Raw genomic sequence first — 16,754 nt, 5'->3', positions numbered from 1 at the left:
GAGCCCAATAGAGTTTCAGAACGAAAATAACCTTGACGTACTTTCAAGGTCATATGGGTCAAATATGTCAAACACATCAAACAACTTCTTCCGAATAATGGACAGGCCTAGATTCATGATATTTGGTTTAAAGCTGCATTCGTAAGAGCCCGACAAAGTCAGCGAGTGAAAATTACCTTGACTTTCTATCAAGGTCACTTGGTCAAATATGTGAAACACTTCAAACGACTTTTTCTGAAGAAATAAAAGGTATAGAATCTTAATATCTGGCTGGTATCTTTTTTGGATTGAGGTCGATGAAGTTTGTGAATGAAAATGACGCCGACCTACTTTCAAGGTCACAGGGGTCAAATATGTCAAAAACAACAAAGGACTTCTTCTGATTTTGCAGGTGGCTTCTTGGGATAGAGCTCATCAAAGTATGCGAATGAAATTAACCTCAACCTACTTTAAATGTCAACACCGAGGTCAACAACACTTCAAACGACTTTTTCTGAAGAACTAAAACGCATGGATTAATAAGATTTGGCTGGTAGCTGCTTGGGATAGAGCCAATAAAGTTTGAGAAGGAAAATGACTTCGAGCTACTTCAAACACTTCAAACAACCTCTTCTGAAGAACTGAAAAGCATAGAATCATAATAATATTTGGCTTGTAGCTTCAACGGATTGAGCTGACAATGTTTGCGATTGAAATATTTGTAGTACAGTATATATTCAATGAGAATAATTTGCTTTGACTGCTTAAATATCGAGGTGAGTGAAAGAGGCCCAGGCCCTCTGGGCCTCTTGTTTTCATATCTTCACAAGAATTCTTATAAACAACGCTTATCGCTAGCTCTTCTAGTTACTCAACAAAACCAATATACAGACTTCTGGCTACTATTCTTATTATCATTAAATCACTACAGAAGTGGAATTAATCGAACGAAGATTTTTGGAAAAAAAATGAAAAAATATGGACAATCTTGAATATCCTTACATAAAATATTAATATTTGGTGTTCACTGAACACTACCATACCTCATATAAAAGTGAATGGAACGCTTTTTTTTTTGTCTCAATATGGAGCGTTCTTTTAAAAAAAATGTAAACGGCGTTATAAATTTTGTTCTCGAAAGATTGAATTCCTAATAAATGACAATTTTTTGTTGGATTTCGATGGCACGGTCTTTGACTTTCATTTGTGGTGTTACGACGATGTGTATTCTTTCAATAACAAGAGCTTCATCGACCGTTTTGATCGCATTTACCCTGGTGCACTTGAAATGCAGGATACTACATACCCATTCACATCAGCCGCTTAAATTACCTTCAGATTTTCTTTAAAACATGAAATACGTGACGATTTCATTTTCTTATCGTGAGCTTACCATTTCTTGGTTATAATAGCCCGACGATATTACATTTCTCAGTTGATTCGATATTAAAGGGTTTGCCCGAAATACTACGATTTCCATGACAGCAGTAGAATGCTGACGGACAATCTTGCAGGTTCCGGTTGATTAGGATCGCGGTTGCGCAAGTTTTATGATGGTCCGAAATAACAATATCCTTTTAAATTTCGATGGTCGGAGATACCCCATCTTCTTTTTTAAAGGAGCTAGTTATATCGGACTAGTTTTATGGTCGATATCGGTATATATACAGGTATTAGGAATATATTAAAACAATCATTATTGTGTTTCGTGGGTTTTACTGTCAAGGCCCCCAGTTCTCACCGCTGTTGCATCACTTTGATTTGACCCGACGAATAACGCTCGCAATTCCAGAATTTGTATTTTTTTTTATTGATTTCCGTGTAAATCTGCCCTTTGTTGACATTTAGTTATAGTTTTTTGGGGGGTTTTCAATGCGATTTCCCTTCGGTATTCTGGAGGGGCGAACGTTCCTCCTCTCCTCAATTTAATTCATAAACTGTATTCAGATCTAGATCCGGGTACAAGTATAAGTCACACATGACGAACACTCCTGCTGTTTATCGTTCAGTTTATGGCCGTGTATGTATATATACGTTGGAATACATATACTTGTTATCATCTGATAACGACTCTTTGTGTCACGAATATCTTTAAATCATTGTCACGCAAGACTAAATACTAAAGTTTGATGCAAAACATGGACATAAGAAGTCTTAAAAATATATTAAAAAAGTATGTCGGACAGACCACTGAAAGTAACTGGATTTTGTTCATTAAAATGGAAGGAAATGTTTAGATACAATGTACATCAACAAAACACGAGGCAAGCTAGCGAGTCGGATAACATCTGTCATATCTTGGTCACCGTACTTGTACCCTGTCGTTGCTGATAAGTATCAACGACCTTGACATCCACGAACGCTGTTGTCGTCAGCTCGCAGTCATGGAGGTAATTAATAATATATTCTGTAACAAGAGTCAATTGTGTTTTTTAAAGTACTACCGTGTAAAGTAAGGCTTATTATTTTCACCTATAAGCTAACTTGTCAGGTAGCAATTCCGGATTTTAAACTATACGATATGCCATGAACTTTTGTGGTAAGTTAACATTTTTTTCAGTGTGACGATAGCATGATCAACGTGCACCTTCCGCATTGCACGTGCAGTATCTAGGGATTGTTGTTTCAGAATAGGTATATTTATGAGTCAGTCATCACACATGGGGGCAGCTAACATCAGCATCAGGTACACATAAAAAAATGCGAAACTACGATAAGATATTGTCGGTTAAATTCATGTGTACACTGTGTAGAACGATTTCTATGGAACAGTGGATAAGCCAAAACGCGCCTATACGAGCTTATCATGTAGTAAACGCTACGCGCTTATACATAGTAAAAGTTGTCGTAAATCGCTACTGCAGTGATATTATATAATAACCCCAAGACACTAATATACTGCAAATCAAGTACTTTTCGCGAGCATACACTTTGGATGCTTGTTCTCTTCGAAACATTTATTTTTCATGGATTTAAAAAAGCAAAAGGAACGACAAATCATGATGTATTTTCCCCTTAATTGTGACGGAATAAATGATTTCAAGATATATTTGAGTTTGTGATCGTTTCTTATAGATCGCGAAATAGTACGAAAATATTATCCTGAGGAAATACTGGTGATTACTCATGCTTTAAACTGAAAACACACCCACCCTTCCATTATCCGGCATAGCACTGACGTGTGTAACGTATATCAAGTCTTATTCGAACTTTAGGCCATTGGCCCATCATATCAGGAAGTATGTTGTGTTCAGACGTTTCCAGCCTACTGTAGAATGGAAACAATGAACCACCATCTTTTCATTTCTTTATCTTAGCTACTCTTCCTTTTTAGGAATTGATTTTGCCCGTCAATACCCAAAAACTACAAACATTACATTGAATCTTGATCTGTATGTATAATCTGTTTGTTGTTGGGATTACATTTCGTCAATATGATGGCAATTTGTGATACCGTCCCGACGAACGTGCACTATGTAATTTAAATTTCAGAAAAACAGAACCTAGTGTCATTTCAAAGACTAATAAAAGTAATCTCTGTATTGACCTAGGGAATATATCTACCTTGAATGAACAGCAATCTATTAATATGTTTTAAGATATTATTTTGATAATGTTCTCAATCAATGTTGCTTTGTCAATTTACAGAAGCAATAATGGATTCTGTTATTGGTTAGAGACGCGCTTCGTTTCGAGTGTTAACGTTCCCCATGTTTGGCTTGTATGGATTTCTCTATAGATTAGCGGTAGAGCATAGATCTGTAAGGTCTGTGTCCGCTGGCATATCGTTGATTGAACTTGTTCTCCATTACTTGTTAATTGATGTTGTTGTGCCTTTTGATAATTGAGGCATTGCAGGAATCTCTAACTGTATTGATATCATATATATGTTCCCTCTCCATTTTCATTGCTTTAAATATAATTATTTATTGTTATAGAACTTGATAAATGCATAAACATCTACCTGATTTGTGTTTCAGTGCGAATGGATCAAAATAGAAGCTAAGGGGGAAGTGCCCCTTGGTAGAAGCAGTCATTCAACCGTGGTGATCGGGAGAAAGGCGTTTGTATTTGGCGGTGAAAACACTCCAAGGGTACCGATCAGTAACATTGTCCACTGCCTGAACATGGACACGAAGACGTGGTCAGAACTGACCACGTCAGGCGATGTCCCAATACCGCTTAACGCCCACAGCGCCGCCGCAGTGGGTCACGTGATGTACGTGTTTGGAGGAAGAACCGGAATCACTATGGGGGAGGGTAGTCTCAATGACCTGTATGCCTTTGACACCAGCAACAACGTGTGGTCTCTTTTGAAAACCTCTGGTGACGTACCTGCAGCTAGAAGCTTCCATGCCATGACAGCAAATGCAGGTCGTCTTTACGTGTTTGGTGGTTGTGGAGTAGAAGGCCGCATGAACGACTTCCATTCGTATGATATAGCCACCAACACATGGGAGAAACAACCAACCAATGACGACATTGAAGGACGAGGTGGGGCAGGTCTGATTGCTGTTGGGAATGATGTGTTTGTCGTCGGAGGTTTTGCAGGCCGAGAGATGAACGACGTCCATAGGTACGACACCGTTAACAAGACATGGTCTAGACTGATGACCGACAAAGAACTTCCTCCAAGGTCTGTATTTGGAATCACCTCAATATCTACTTTTATCCTTGTTTGGTTCGGGGAGGTAGATCCCTCCGACTTGGGACATTCAGGAGCCGGAGGGTTTTCTAAAGACGGTTATGTAATGAACACTGTTAGCAAAACCGGATGGGAGTTGATGACATGCGCAAGCGAAACACCGGAAGCAAGAGGTTGGATGAATGTTTCGCCCTGTAATTGGAATGGCCGAGACGGAATGTTTTTATTTGGAGGCAACAACGTTGACAACGAGAGGTTAAATGATTGTTATTTCCTATCTATAAAGTTGTAACATTCATCCAGTGGTTTAATTGTGGAATCATGGGAACTCTTATAATCAGAAACAAGGAATACGCCGGGGAAGATGTTTACTCGTTCAAATGACGTTTTTTAAATGGGTCCAATGTAATGAAACATTGCACTGGTTCTATATATCGCCATATAAGTCGATATTAATTGATATGTATTTTTAAACAGATTTCGTTTCATATCACAGTTAGAAAACAAGTGTAAAAATCTTAATTCTTTCACGTGAAAGGGAAATAAGATTAAGATCACTCTACTGGTAGTTTATGATAATATATTGCCAATATATTGTTCCGGGGCTTTTCTGGCTGATTAGAAGGCACACAATATAACTATGTTCATGTATAGATAGATGGTGCACTGCCATCTTTGAATTTGTGACGTCATATCAATTGTTCTAACATCATGCGACATGTTATTATCCTTTGCGCAAATTTGGCATCATATGAAACTCGTGTAAATGTAGTAAGACGTGGTTTTGTCGTAGACGTAAATAAACAGAATATTCTCTATAGTCGGCTTCGTGAAAACAGGGTTCGACATTGCCCATGCTATCGCCAAAACTTTCCCGTCCTATGTATATTTTCCCCAATTGTACACAACGAAAAGAGTACAGGACGAATGGAATAGAAACACAGCGAGAGGAATAGATGTACAGCGAAACGCATAGATACACGGCGATTGGAATAATGGTATTACACGGGATGATGGGAACACAAACATCGTATTCATAATTTTATCCAAGGCTTCTGCAGTTAAAATAAAAATATTTGTTTCGAAAGGATGTTGTTCTAAATTGTATTTGAGTGTATGTTTTTTTTATATTCATATAAGCGTTTGGCGTAAGCCAATTAAATGACCATGCTTTTACTGCAAATTTTCTAAACTCTGTGTGTTTTGTTACACGTCATGTGTAGATATCAATTTCCATTTGTGATGCCTAAATATTTTTTTTGTATTTAGGAGTTTGTATGAGTTTCTTATATGATATTGTTTAAACGAGTCTGGAAGTTTCTTATTTAGACTGACTTTGCAAAGCTGAACAGCAGCCTTTGTGATGAGTCTCGTAAGTCCAATACAGAAAAGAAACGAATTCAGGGTCCTTAAAGTATTTTCACATTACCAAGAATTCATGCGCGTATTACCTTTAAACAGATTTTCACATAAGAGACGTGTTGCAATTCGACGTCACACTGTTTTGACGTCATGGCCGTAACAACTGAATACAGAACTATTTATCAACGTAATATCAAAGTTTTACGTAATACACAAACAATGTAGGGATGACCGGTCACGAAACGTTGCGACACGTTTAAAACGTATATAATTTGTGTATAAAGTAAAATTTCGATTTTATATATTTCCAATCGGACGAATCTTATTGAAGATATTTGTCGGCGTGTGAATACATTTCATCAACTGTACAGATGTTTATGAAGATGCATACTTTCAGATTACTGATAAATCCTGTTACGTTGAAACGCAGTCCCTTGTGTTTTATACAACAGTGCATGTATTAAATAGAATATATGTTTCATGTTTACAAATGATGCATATGATGCTACGCTTGCTTGAACTACACAACTAATTGTATAAAAAAAACTTGTAACGCATCCTGTCATTTTACTGTAAATATTTTTATTTTGACGAGAGATCTTTTTTGTTTACGTTAAATCGCGAGGGGAAAGGTTGCGAATTTACATATTATGTGAAAATCTTCTTCAGACAAACACGTAGTTACCTTCGATGATATCTTTAAACACAATGTATCAATATACAAGTCGGCGTGTGTGAATTTTTGCCCATTAACATTTAGTTGTATTGTAAAATAATACCGACTAGGTCTTACATAAAACACCAGAACCGCAAGCCTTCACCATGTTTTTCACATGTATTAGATCACGGCTCTTTATATGATGTTCCGTGATTTGGATATAAATTTATGTGATCTGTTTGCATGCTGCGTAGGACCAGAGCAGTAATTCACCACTGTGTAATATATAATAGGATTTGACACGTGTCCGTTGGATAGCGCATTGCGACAAAGCACAATGCATCTAGTTGTATATCATTATCCCAAAAAAGGAAACGGAGAGTTTGAATTAGAATGAAATATGACACAAGTGATAGCCCGAAAGCCTTAATTTTTAACCCTAGCTAGAATACTCTACTTCCCTCTTTAGATATTTGATAAAAATATGTTAACAAACATATGAATTAGAATCTTTTATTAATAAATTAATATTTTTGTAGCGCGGATGAAAGCGAGAAGGGGATCCTAATATGTGTGTAAACTGAAGAAGCTGAAGAAACGCACGTGGTCCATAGATGTCCCCCTGTTATAGCTATACAGGTACATAATTACTTCAGGGAACGATATAAGTTTACGTTCTTTAAGTGAGAAAAGCGAGCGGAAAGAGTGCATGGCGATTAAAGCAAGGCGAGTTGTTCAAAATAACACCTGTATTCTTACTACCAAGAGAGGAAGTGTAACAATATTGGTTGTTATTGGAATTTTGTCGCAATGCGACACTTAGATAGATGACATATTGTGGATGTCATATATAAAGTGTCCAATACAACATCCGATCTTCTCATGGGTAGTCGTTATATAATGTACATGTATTACTTTTACCAGGAATGTAAATATTCATTAAATGTTTCTGAAATATCATGTTTGCAACGAAATTAGATATGTATATTATCTGTGTGGTTGATTATGACGTTTTTGCTTTTGTTTCGTGTGCATGATGTATAATAGTATTAAGAGTTAAAAAGGGATATATAGCTATAATAGCGTTGTCTCCATCTGTTACATGTAATATTAATCGCATTGCAGTTTTGGTAGTCTAACAGAATCGCTGATAGTCATCGTCGTATTCTGCCACTGAATCTCATTCGCAGTGGCTGACAGGTAAAACAAGATACCAAACACGTCATGGTCAAGGCGTTTTCCAATCATACGTTCTGAATTATTAATTCTTTCCTACAAACATTCGAACGTTAATATAACGCGTTATTCCGACTAGAAAAAACAGCTTGGAACATACGCATTCTCAACAACAATGGTAAGTAAATGACAAAGTAATTATTTTATGGATTTAATAACTTTATATTGATTAAATGAAATGTTTACATTGTAGCGAAAACTGATATCGATAATGAATTAAGTTCTCTTTTGATATACCAGTCATCTTACATTCACACGATGCATAGAGAGACTGACGTACATAAGGATTTTAAAGATAAACCCAAACCAGCTGACATGTTGTGATTAGCATCGTTTTTAACTAATGACTTGCTTAATGCTAGGCGTTATTTCGTTATCTTACACAATATTATCACAATATATGGCTACTACAATGTAAAATCATATTTCACACTCCAACGAACTATTGATATATTCCATTTGAACTTAAGAATCAATTTGTCTCGATAACAGTATCCGTAAAATAATAACTTTTCATCCTCTCTACAGTAAGCTGTCAGTAAGGAGAAGAAAAAACCTGCAATAACGTTTGCTTATATTGTGTAAAATAATTTTATATTCATAAATGGAGGACTTACTCAGATTAAAAATGTATTGACCTAATGCTAGTTTAAAGCAGTACTATGGTCATGTGGGATAATTTAAAATATATACTCAGTTATTAGAGATCGTTTTTCAAGAGATGTAGTCATAAATTCATATAACTTTTATGAGTATTTATTATTGTCATAATTTCAATGGATACATTGGAATAGCGTATAAGTGTAAATGTTAAACTGGATTTCAAGTTCAAACGAAACTTATAATCGTGACCGTCAATAGGAATGCAAAACCGCAAATAAATAAATCCACTTATGCCATGTCATTAAGTAAATACGTAGATGTTTACAAGATAAATCATCTTCTCTGACCAAAGTCCGCTCTAGGTTTTTGTATCAACTTGAATTGCTTAATGGCCCACGGTACTATTTATTACTGTAATGAGAGAGCGCTATAATTTTCACCTAGGAATAAATCTGCCATTTTTTATTTAGAATACGTCACCTAAAAAAATATCTGTCCCATGCAGTATGAGCCATATATTATATATTCACAAAACACGAATTCCTCCTAAAAAGCAATAAATCATGGTGTTTTCATAAAAAAAAATCTTTTTCATTTACATAACTTGATAATACATGTGAGACATACCTGTAAAGGGGTCATATCATAAGCATATGGCTTGACGAATTTGGATACCGATAATAAGTTAATATCATTTGTACATATTGTTAATATTTTTCAACTAAGGAGATTATCACAAATAATCTTTTTATGAAATCTTATATCTCGATATTTTTTATTTTTCATGGCCACAGTCAGTGACTATGTGTCAAGCATTGTATTCATCATGTAATACATTCAGACATCTAAAATCGTTGCTTTGCATAAACTGTTCAAAGAGCTATGGCGGAAAACTGCCCGTATTTCCCTAAGTCGGCATTTTTGAAAACTGAAAAAAATGTTGATGAGTAAATAATTTTTAATAGCAAAAATGCATGGAATAGATATAAAACCAATTGGGTATGAATTTTTGAACTGTTGAGATAATCGGTATTGTTAATATAATACTGCAAATATAGGCATATTCATTATATCTATGAAAATGACGGGGTTTCCCAGACTTAAAAAAATACTTTCAATACTTTCCAATCCGAGGACCAACTTTTGAATGAACTTTTTGATTCCGTGATGTAATATGCAAAAACAAATCATGTGGAAAAGTGCTCAAAATATTGAAAAACAGGGTTGATCAAGTTTCTCAAAACTGCGACAGATGTTCCATATTCGTCTATGTCCGATGTAGCCTAATGTGTAACACAGTTAGCTTGCCAAATATTTCACTAAGAACAATGACGTTATTTTGTTGAGAGATGGTGATGTTCAAATTGTGTTTTAGATTTTGGAGTAAATGTGTGCTTGTATTGTTCTTTTTAATTGATTTTATATAGTGTTAATTGTTCTGATATTACTTAAAACAACTGAGTCAAGTGATAAATCTATATTTTAAACGCATGTACTATCTGTGATAATTTTTTATTGATTGAAAATACAGTTATATGCATTGTGAGGAACTTCGGGGGCCCCAAAGCCCGGGTCCTATGACTGGACCAATAAATGCTTGATACATTCTCAAGAAAAAACCCCACAGTTAGCTTGTGACCAGAAGAAGTGACCGATGTAGGGTCGAATCCACTTTCAGATGTACTTTTTTTTTTTTAAATTTAGGCATGCGATCATTTTCCTTAATTAAGTGATAGATATTTTTCAAATCAATGAAACATTTTATTGATATTTTAATAACATACATATTGATTTTTCTTCTATTGAATCATGTCAACAAATTCCTGTACGCGTGTACAGTACAGCTACGCTTTGTAGATACGACATCATTTTAAATATTTATGAATTGTTTAACCCTCCAATTGGCACTAGTATTTCTAATTATTATTTTAACACAAACAAATGATGCCGAGGTAAACAATATATGAGATTGATGTGACAGAATAAAAAAAGACAAAGCACAAAAAATGAACTGTTTTATCGCAAAGATATTACCGAACATGCGGGAAAATTCATCGTCGAGGACAGTATCATGTGTTTTAAATGCAGGAAGACTACAGCACAAAGTAAGGAGCGCAATACACGTGTAAGACATGCTATTCGAAAACTATATGTTATTTTGCCATTCCAAGGTGCAGGAAGAACAAAATCAAGATGTGCACTTTTTAAGAAAAACCGATAACGGCATGACGTAGGCAGTAGTTATGAAAATCAAATCCTTTTAAACTCGTTGGTAATGGTTGTACGATCTTGTGTTTCATTTTGTCGAGTCTTTATCGTGAAACGCATGTATTAATAGCAATGGCCTTAAATTCGTCTGTTTACAATAATCTATTCTTAGACACGAGGTTCCAACGGATAGAGCTACCTGTATACAATTAAATACCCGAGAACGCTTCATAACAGTGCACGGTTGAATGCGCGCACTAGCGTTGGGGAAATAGGCATAGCAACCCGCCATGACTCTTTTCCCCTTTACATCCACAGTGTTGAAATCTATTTTAAGAAGCATGTTAAACTATGTTCAATGCTTTCTTTTGAAATATCTTTAACCATTATATAATTGCCACAAGTAAAATGCATTGGGAATATATACCGTTTAACGATGTCTTCTGGCTAAATTATGACTTGGGCCAATTTATCTCTTGTCAGTTCTAAAAAGGTGTGTTTAAAAGTCATGTAAAGTTTGTAACATTCCTATTACGTGCACCTAGTCCATGCATGTACATTAGCATTGTACCCATACCTTACTTAACGAGTGCGAACTTTGGCATGTACATGTATATGATATTATTCCGGTAATGATACAATAAATTAATAAAATATCGTTATGATACATGTAGTGATGATTAATGAAAACATAAGGTATACGTCCTATTGTATAATGTTGTTATGACTGCGGTTTTAAAGTCATACAGTATTACTATAATGAACACTTTGAGGCTGTTTCAAGATGTTTTTGTTACACCTTAGATATCATATACTAATAGTTTTGGTTGATATCGTTTTGTTCATTTGTCGCATGCTACTACATCGAGGTCACGTTTGAAATGGCTCCGCTCCACCAACTCACTTTTTAAACTAATTAAATTAACTAATAAAGGAACAGTAAAACAGGATCGTGAAACGTACTGACAGCAAACAAGATGGCACATTCACAGAGGGGCATTATAACGTGGCTTGTCAAAAAAAAAGATTTAATTTGCATTCAATATTACTAAGCTCCTCAAAGCTAATTACGTTTTCCTTTTTTACAGTCTGATCAATTGACAGAGGAGCAAATTGCAGGTAAATATATATTCAACAAGAATTCCCATGATATAGAAATGCTCCTTACACACCTGTTGATTTGGTATAAACGACAGTTCGTGGACTATTTGTTATTTTCGTGAAATAGATAATATGCATATATAAGTGTATTTTCCTCCTTTACTTATATGGACACATACGCTCATTGAACACAAACACTACCTGTTCGACCTATGGGATTTCACGAGTCGGCAAACACATCCACATATGACTCATTTATAAGATGATGGAAGGATATGGGATCCAAATATAGAGACCTGACCAAGTTTGTATTTGTGACATTCACAGATGCATTCATAATTCAAATATAAGTTACACGTGGGAATTCAGTCGTTCAAATGAAATTCAAAACCAACCTTTGTCTGAAATGTTCTTTTTATTCCAATCCATCCCTTAAACAGTTACTAATTCTGCCATTATTGCGTCACCCGACTGCTTTTGTCGGGTGAAATATGAGTTTATTATGATTTGTTGCTTGTATTTGTTATTGTTTTTCGATTATGTTGAATAATTCCTGGTAGGAGATAATAAACCAATGCATCCGTTATAATCGGGAGGAGGAGTTGTTATGATTTGTTTTGACTTGGAGTATTCTCCCTTGTATATAGAAGATGAGGCAACCAAGAGGAGTTTGTTTTCGCCGAAAGTAACTTCCTCAGTCAAGGTTTTCTTATACCGTGCGTCCTATACGATACATTGGACCCTCATTTCGAATCTCTATTTCTATAACCCCTTTAAGGCTACACTTTACTGTAGGCTTTGCATGGTAAAGATCTAAAGTTCGAGACTTTTTTTCCTTTATTATTCCTATTTTTAAGCGTTTAAATAAGAAAAAAATGCCATTCTGTAAAATGCATGGCAAAAAACGCAATTTTTATGGAATATTTATTTTAAAAAGGATTTAAATAAATATTTCACGACAGTAACAAAGGTATTAATGTAGTTTAATTTGCTGGTATCGTTTACCTTTAAGTAATTTTTACACATCCCAAACTCACAATTATATCATATCATTTCTGTTATTCCCCCCCCCCCCCCCCCCCGACACTGGAAATCGACTGCAAATAACTCAAATAGCATTGCCTAATCCAGACAGTCCATATTTAGGGATATTTGTAAGAAAACGATAGTGTTCTGTCTAACGAGGTATATCGTTAATGTGCTTAAGAGATATGAATATTATATAAAAGAATAACCTTATACATAGTATACACTTTTGTAAATATATTATGTTTATATTTGTTAGAGTTCAAAGAGGCATTCAGTCTGTTTGACAAGGACTCTGACGGAATCATCACAACCAAAGAGTTGGGGACAGTGATGAGGTCACTAGGGCAGAACCCGACAGAAGCTGAGGTACAGGACATGATCAACGAGGTGGACGAAGATGGTACGTATTTAATATCATATTATCCGTATAAACCCTTCATTTTCAAAGTTTATAGAAGTACTATTTAATTTCAAATTAAATATTAGGTAAAGTGTGCATTATAAACATACAATTTTAAGAGACGAAACATAAAAATGCGGGTATGGAACAGATTTCATCTGTTTATGCAAAGAGACATATATAAACATGTAATTCAGTGAGTATATAAACCAGAAAACGTGTCGTCAAAGTAATTGTGTTAAACAAATATAAGACGATTATGTTAATAAGTCAATTTCACTTTCAAGAAAACGGCACAATAGATTTCCCAGAATTCCTCGTAATGATGGCACGGAAGATGAAAAATACCGAATCTAACGAAGAGATTCGAGAGGCGTTCCGGGTATTCGACAAGGACGGAAATGGTTGCATCAGCGCGGTGGAACTGCGTCATGTGATGACTAGCCTGGGCGAAAAGCTTACAGATACGGAAGTAGACGACATGATCCGAGAAGCCGACATAGATGGAGACGGACAGGTTAATTACGAAGGTTGGTAGCAAATTCGGAAAAGCTACAGGGTGTTTTGAAAAATGTACGTAACTTCCGCCAACCGTAATATTTTCGCCCTGTCAGTTTTTATCAAGTTATGGGGTTTTACCGCTCTGTCTTGTATCTCCAATGAAGAAGAGTTCCACTTGTCAGCAATTTATCTGACCTGGATCTGCTAGTGCAGATTTATTATAGCACATATCTATATACGAAATATATATCTGTATTATAATTTACATTTTTTTTCATTTAAAATACCTTTGCCATAGGGACTCGATCCCCGGACCTCTTGATTATTGGCCATGTACTTGTTCAATGTTCTACATGAAAACATTTCCTTTGTTCGTATTCTGCAGTAGTTTCCTGCCTTTTGAGTTCGATTTGCAGATTTTTGTTTATTTGGAATGTATAGTTTGCAAAATTCAGTTTTATGTAACAGCATATATAAGTTCTATTTAAGTGTCTTTGTATGATAAGTGTACTTTTCTATATGTGATACTTTCACCATTTCAGAATTCGTCACAATGATGACACAGAAGAAATGATGGCCATCTGTTATCCGACAAAAATGGACATTTCATTTACTTAATTATTTCCAAATACACTGTACATTTTATTCATGATTTTTATTTCAACGACATCTTCTGTTTCTTATAAATATGATATTAAACTTGATGTGATGTTCAGTTTTTAATAAAAAAAAAAAGGATCATTAATGCAACAACATTTCATATAACACAGGCACTTGCGTTTCGCCTTAAACATAAATCCATTGTAAATAGAACACTAGGTAAAGAACGATCGGTTAAACTCGATTGCCTGTGTTGATAACAACGAAAGTTATTATAAAAAGAAAACAGACGTGGAAATGTACGAACGACAACATCGAAATACCCGATAACACATCAAGGGTCTTGTTGGTGTTTAACCAAAGGACGTGACGGATGCTAACATGGTAATACTTCATGACACATTACGGGTGGCATATTGTTCACATTGTGTGGCTGAATGATAATTATTACATCATGACAAAATGGCATTATTTTACAATATAAGACAATATTTTACTCACTGATAACATTAAAGTATTTCCATAGCACATTTGAGGGTCGAAGTGGTATGGAGCAATAGCAAGTAAGTAAATGAAGATATTGTAACTCTCAAGATTTAAACAATTCTTACAGATGCGGAACAATTAAAAGCAATTGCTAAGTTAACTGAATCTAGGCGGTATATTTCGTATTTATTAAATTTTGTTAAAATAAAAGATATTGTTTTCTGGAATGTTGAATGACAAACACTTATACACACATGCACACCATGACACATTTATTTATACCCTGTAGAATATTCTGTGTAGCAGGAGAGAGGAAATGCCAAGTGGACAGGCTGGGATTCGAGCCCGGAATCTACGAACATTTTGACGGACTCTCTGACCAATTAAGCTACTTGATATCTGGCAGTCATCGGAACCAGACCCGCTACATATCTTCCTCCTTTTCCAAAGTCTTCGCCTCCGAAAACAACATTGTTTAGAAACTTCCTTCGGATATACCCTTGTCAGGCGTACACACAAAACTTGAGACAAGGTTATGTCACATGCACCAATGTAAAATGAAAGGGAAAATGCTACTGGCCCAGATCATGATTCGAAACCGAGACTTACAAACTTTAGACGGGAACTCTAACATCTTTATCCCTTAAGCTAAATGGTCACCGGCAGACACCCTGCCTCATCCCGCTATGATTTCATATTATGTTTTTGCGAAAATACTTGTTGTAAGTCGGTCTCGAATTCAAGTGTCAAGCAAGAAAGTATTTATATAAAACGTAAGACATTCAAGCTGGCAGATGGGAAAATACTTTCCCTTGTTAAGACTTTAAAAATCATATACAAGGTGTACACTCGAGCTGTTGCAGCCAGACAGCTATTTCCTATATTACAATGTTGAGTTGTAATTGATAAATAATTTATGTTCGTTTGAACTGGTGAAATTACTGAATAAACAGTAGAGGTGTTCCTAGTAAGGCTGACTTCATCCGAAAGTTTGGCTACCGTACAACAGAACGCTTTCGCGTGCAATACTTATTTGCTATTAAAGTTTTTTTTATTTTTTTTTATTTATGTTGCCCGTACAAATTGTTTCGATAAAATCGTAGGCTACGGCAACATGCCAACATTTCTGAACAGATGTTTGCTTTATCACTATGCCAATGTACACATGAAGATCTCAATATTAGCGTCAACGTAGCACTTAACTCGACAACGGAATACGTATGTACTACATAGAGATATGTACCGTTAGTTGTTGTCAAAACACGTCTGGGAAAACAAATCGCTTTCTCGAATGAACATACTGTGCGAAATTGAATTGGAAATTCAATTAGTATCTAATATAGAAATCTGTATATTATGATAAGAGATATCGATTCTGGTAGTTTTCTGTTTAGACTTGGTTTATTATTCTTTCAATCGATGTCTACTCCTGTCATCATTAAGGTCCATGTAGTGTACACAAACTGTGTGTTATAAGCAAAGCTATTGGAACAGGTGGCGGTTGTCCCAGTAGGATGTTTTTTTCCGACCCCATTTCAAGAGTAACAACCATGCAGATCTTAAAACTTGCTCAATACATGATCAAGCTGACGTTTTATTCATTGTGTTTGATGCCATTTCTACGTGTTTTTTTTGTGTGTTTTTGTTTGTTTGTATAAAACTGCAACCTTATTTCTGTTTCTTTTACGATTACTGTGCCAGAAGAATTTGCTTTCGTCTATTCTTTGGGATTCTAATATATTCTGTTTAAATAAAACTGATTAATATAAGATGAAGAAAACGTTGCAAATTATAGGTGGTCGACTGTGACATGAAAAAAATAGCAAAGCATCTGAACAACACAATTTGGGATCGAATTGATAGTAATGCAAGAAAAACAACGATACACTACACCAGAAGAGAGAAAAGTAATATCCTATAACAACACCCCTAAGGACCCCCCCCCC

The 16,754-nt window shown here is 35.4% G+C and overlaps 2 protein-coding genes across 2 annotated transcripts in view; both read left to right on the top strand.

The window, feature by feature from the left end:
* The first annotated feature begins 2,048 nt into the window (after positions 1 to 2,048).
* LOC110440568 (nitrile-specifier protein 5-like) lies at positions 2,049 to 5,729 on the top strand. The gene is made up of 2 exons (XM_021483711.1): positions 2,049 to 2,369; positions 3,960 to 5,729. The coding sequence occupies exons 1-2, from the start codon at positions 2,364 to 2,366 to the stop codon at positions 4,914 to 4,916; spliced, it is 963 nt and encodes a 320-aa protein (XP_021339386.1). The 5' UTR covers positions 2,049 to 2,363; the 3' UTR covers positions 4,917 to 5,729.
* A 2,043-nt stretch (positions 5,730 to 7,772) lies between these two features.
* Positions 7,773 to 16,754, top strand: part of LOC110440572 — a 36,977-nt gene continuing 27,995 nt past the window's right edge. The window contains exons 1-4 of the mRNA XM_021483713.1: positions 7,773 to 7,998; positions 11,780 to 11,810; positions 13,078 to 13,221; positions 13,509 to 13,751. Of these exons, the coding sequence (XP_021339388.1) occupies positions 7,996 to 7,998; positions 11,780 to 11,810; positions 13,078 to 13,221; positions 13,509 to 13,751 (421 nt within the window). The 5' untranslated portion in view covers positions 7,773 to 7,995. The remainder of the gene's footprint in view (positions 7,999 to 11,779; positions 11,811 to 13,077; positions 13,222 to 13,508; positions 13,752 to 16,754) is intronic.

This window comes from Mizuhopecten yessoensis, unplaced genomic scaffold (assembly GCF_002113885.1).
Source record: "Mizuhopecten yessoensis strain PY_sf001 unplaced genomic scaffold, ASM211388v2 scaffold11185, whole genome shotgun sequence".
Taxonomy (NCBI): Eukaryota; Metazoa; Mollusca; class Bivalvia; order Pectinida; family Pectinidae; genus Mizuhopecten; species Mizuhopecten yessoensis.
The sequence above is the reverse complement of the archived record's forward strand: the minus strand, read 5'-3'. Positions and strand labels throughout refer to the sequence as shown.